This window comes from Austrofundulus limnaeus, unplaced genomic scaffold (assembly GCF_001266775.1).
Source record: "Austrofundulus limnaeus strain Quisiro unplaced genomic scaffold, Austrofundulus_limnaeus-1.0 Scaffold2054, whole genome shotgun sequence".
NCBI classification, from domain to species: domain Eukaryota; kingdom Metazoa; phylum Chordata; class Actinopteri; order Cyprinodontiformes; family Rivulidae; genus Austrofundulus; species Austrofundulus limnaeus.
The window spans coordinates 31,084-32,844 of record NW_013954456.1 but is presented as its reverse complement, the minus strand read 5'-3'; the positions used below and the strand labels follow the sequence as shown (position 1 = coordinate 32,844).

At 53.8% G+C, this 1,761-nt stretch overlaps 1 protein-coding gene across 1 annotated transcript in view; it reads left to right on the top strand.

The window, feature by feature from the left end:
- Positions 1 to 410: 410 nt before the first annotated feature.
- LOC106536958 (PHD finger protein 21B) overlaps positions 411 to 1,761 on the top strand; it is a gene marked incomplete at its 5' end in the record, with an annotated part of 26,918 nt that continues 25,567 nt past the window's right edge. Inside the window, 3 exon segments of the mRNA XM_014034323.1 lie at positions 411 to 695; positions 1,228 to 1,341; positions 1,418 to 1,469. Of these exon segments, the coding sequence (XP_013889777.1) occupies positions 411 to 695; positions 1,228 to 1,341; positions 1,418 to 1,469 (451 nt within the window).

Genomic DNA, 1,761 nt, shown 5'->3' with positions numbered 1-1,761 from the left:
ACTGACCCTCAGCAGCAGCAGAGACACATCCTGATGCATTCACTGACCCTCAGCAGCAGCAGAGACACATGATGATGCGTTCATTGACCCTCAGCAGCAGCAGAGACACATCATGATGCGTTCACTGACCCTCAGCAGCAGCAGAAACACATCATGATGCATTCACTGACCCTCAGCAGCAGCAGAGACACATCATGATGCATTCACTGACCCTCAGCAGCAGCAGATTCAGGCTCAGTTCTGGTTGGGTCCAGCAGGGGGCAGCACCTCACAGCTCAGTTTATAATCTTCAGTTTTAAATCATTTAGATGTTATAAAGGGCGGTATTTTGTTTTGAAAGGGACAAATTTGAGTCTCTTTACATAAATTGTTAAAAGACTTGTCAAAATAAAAGTCTGATCCCCCTACAGGTCAGGCCAAAGACCCAGATCCCCGACAGCCTCCCCCACAGTCCCTGCCAGGACCTGCAGCCCCTCAGCCTGCAGAGAGCCACCGCCGTCCTCAGTCCCCGGATCCAGGCTCCGCCCACCGCCACCCACCAGCCCAGCAGACAGAACGACGCCCCGTTGGGCGCCATGGACTCCAGCACAAGCCCCGCCCAGCACGCCTCCGCAGGAGCCGGAGTGGCGTACGCCATCATCGCTGCCTCCCCCGCCTCCGGTCACAGAGTGTCCACCGTGGGAGAGGCTGTGAAGGTAAACAACCTTACCTGATCTCAGTTTGCCCTGAGTTCTGTCTGCAGGAGTCAACCTGTCAGTCAAACTCAGGAGAGTCAGCCTGTCAGTCAAACTCAGGGGAGAAGAGACAGCCTGTCAGTCAAACTCAGGGGAGAAGAGTCAACCTGTCAGCCAAACTCAGGGGAGAAGAGTCAGCCTGTCAGTCAAACTCAGGGGAGAAGAGTCAGCCTGTCAGTCAAACTCAGGGGAGAAGAGTCAGCCTGTCAGTCAAACTCAGAAGAGTCAGCCTGTCAGTCAAACTCAGGGGAGAAGAGTCAACCTGTCAGTCAAACTCAGGAGAGTCAGCCTGTCAGTCAAACTCAGGGGAGGAGAGTCAGCCTGTCAGTCAAACTCAGGGGAGGAGAGTCAGCCTGTCAGTCAAACTCAGGGGAGGAGAGTCAGCCTGTCAGTCAAACTCAGGGGAGAAGAGTCAGCCTGTCAGTCAAACTCAGGGGAGAAGAGTCAGCCTGTCAGTCAAAGCCAGCTCAGAATTATCCATATTTACCACCAGGTCATCATCATCCAGCCACAGGCCCCCAGCTGTACCGACGGGTCCCCGGGGGTCCAGGCTGACCCCCCAGCTCCCCCTAAAGCCCCCCCTCAGAGGAAGGAGGAGGACCCAGAGGTGAGTTCAATTACCCATCATGCTCTGCTGCACACGGCTCGTCCTCACCGTGGTCCTCACAACATGTCTGTTTCAGAAAGTGGCCTTCATGGTGGCCCTGGGCCTGGTGACCACAGAGCAGCTGGAGGGTGAGTTACACAACCAGACACACAACCTGAGAGTAACACAAGACACACAACCTGAGAGTAACACAAGACACACAACCTGAGAGTAACACAAGACACACAACCTGAGAGTGACACAAGACACACAACCTGAGAGTAACACAAGACACACAACCTGAGAGTGACACAACCAGACACACAACCTGAGAGTAACACAAGACACACAACCTGAGAGTGACACAAGACACACAACCTGAGAGTAACACAAGACACACAACCTGAGAGTGACACAACCAGACACACAACCTGAGAGTAA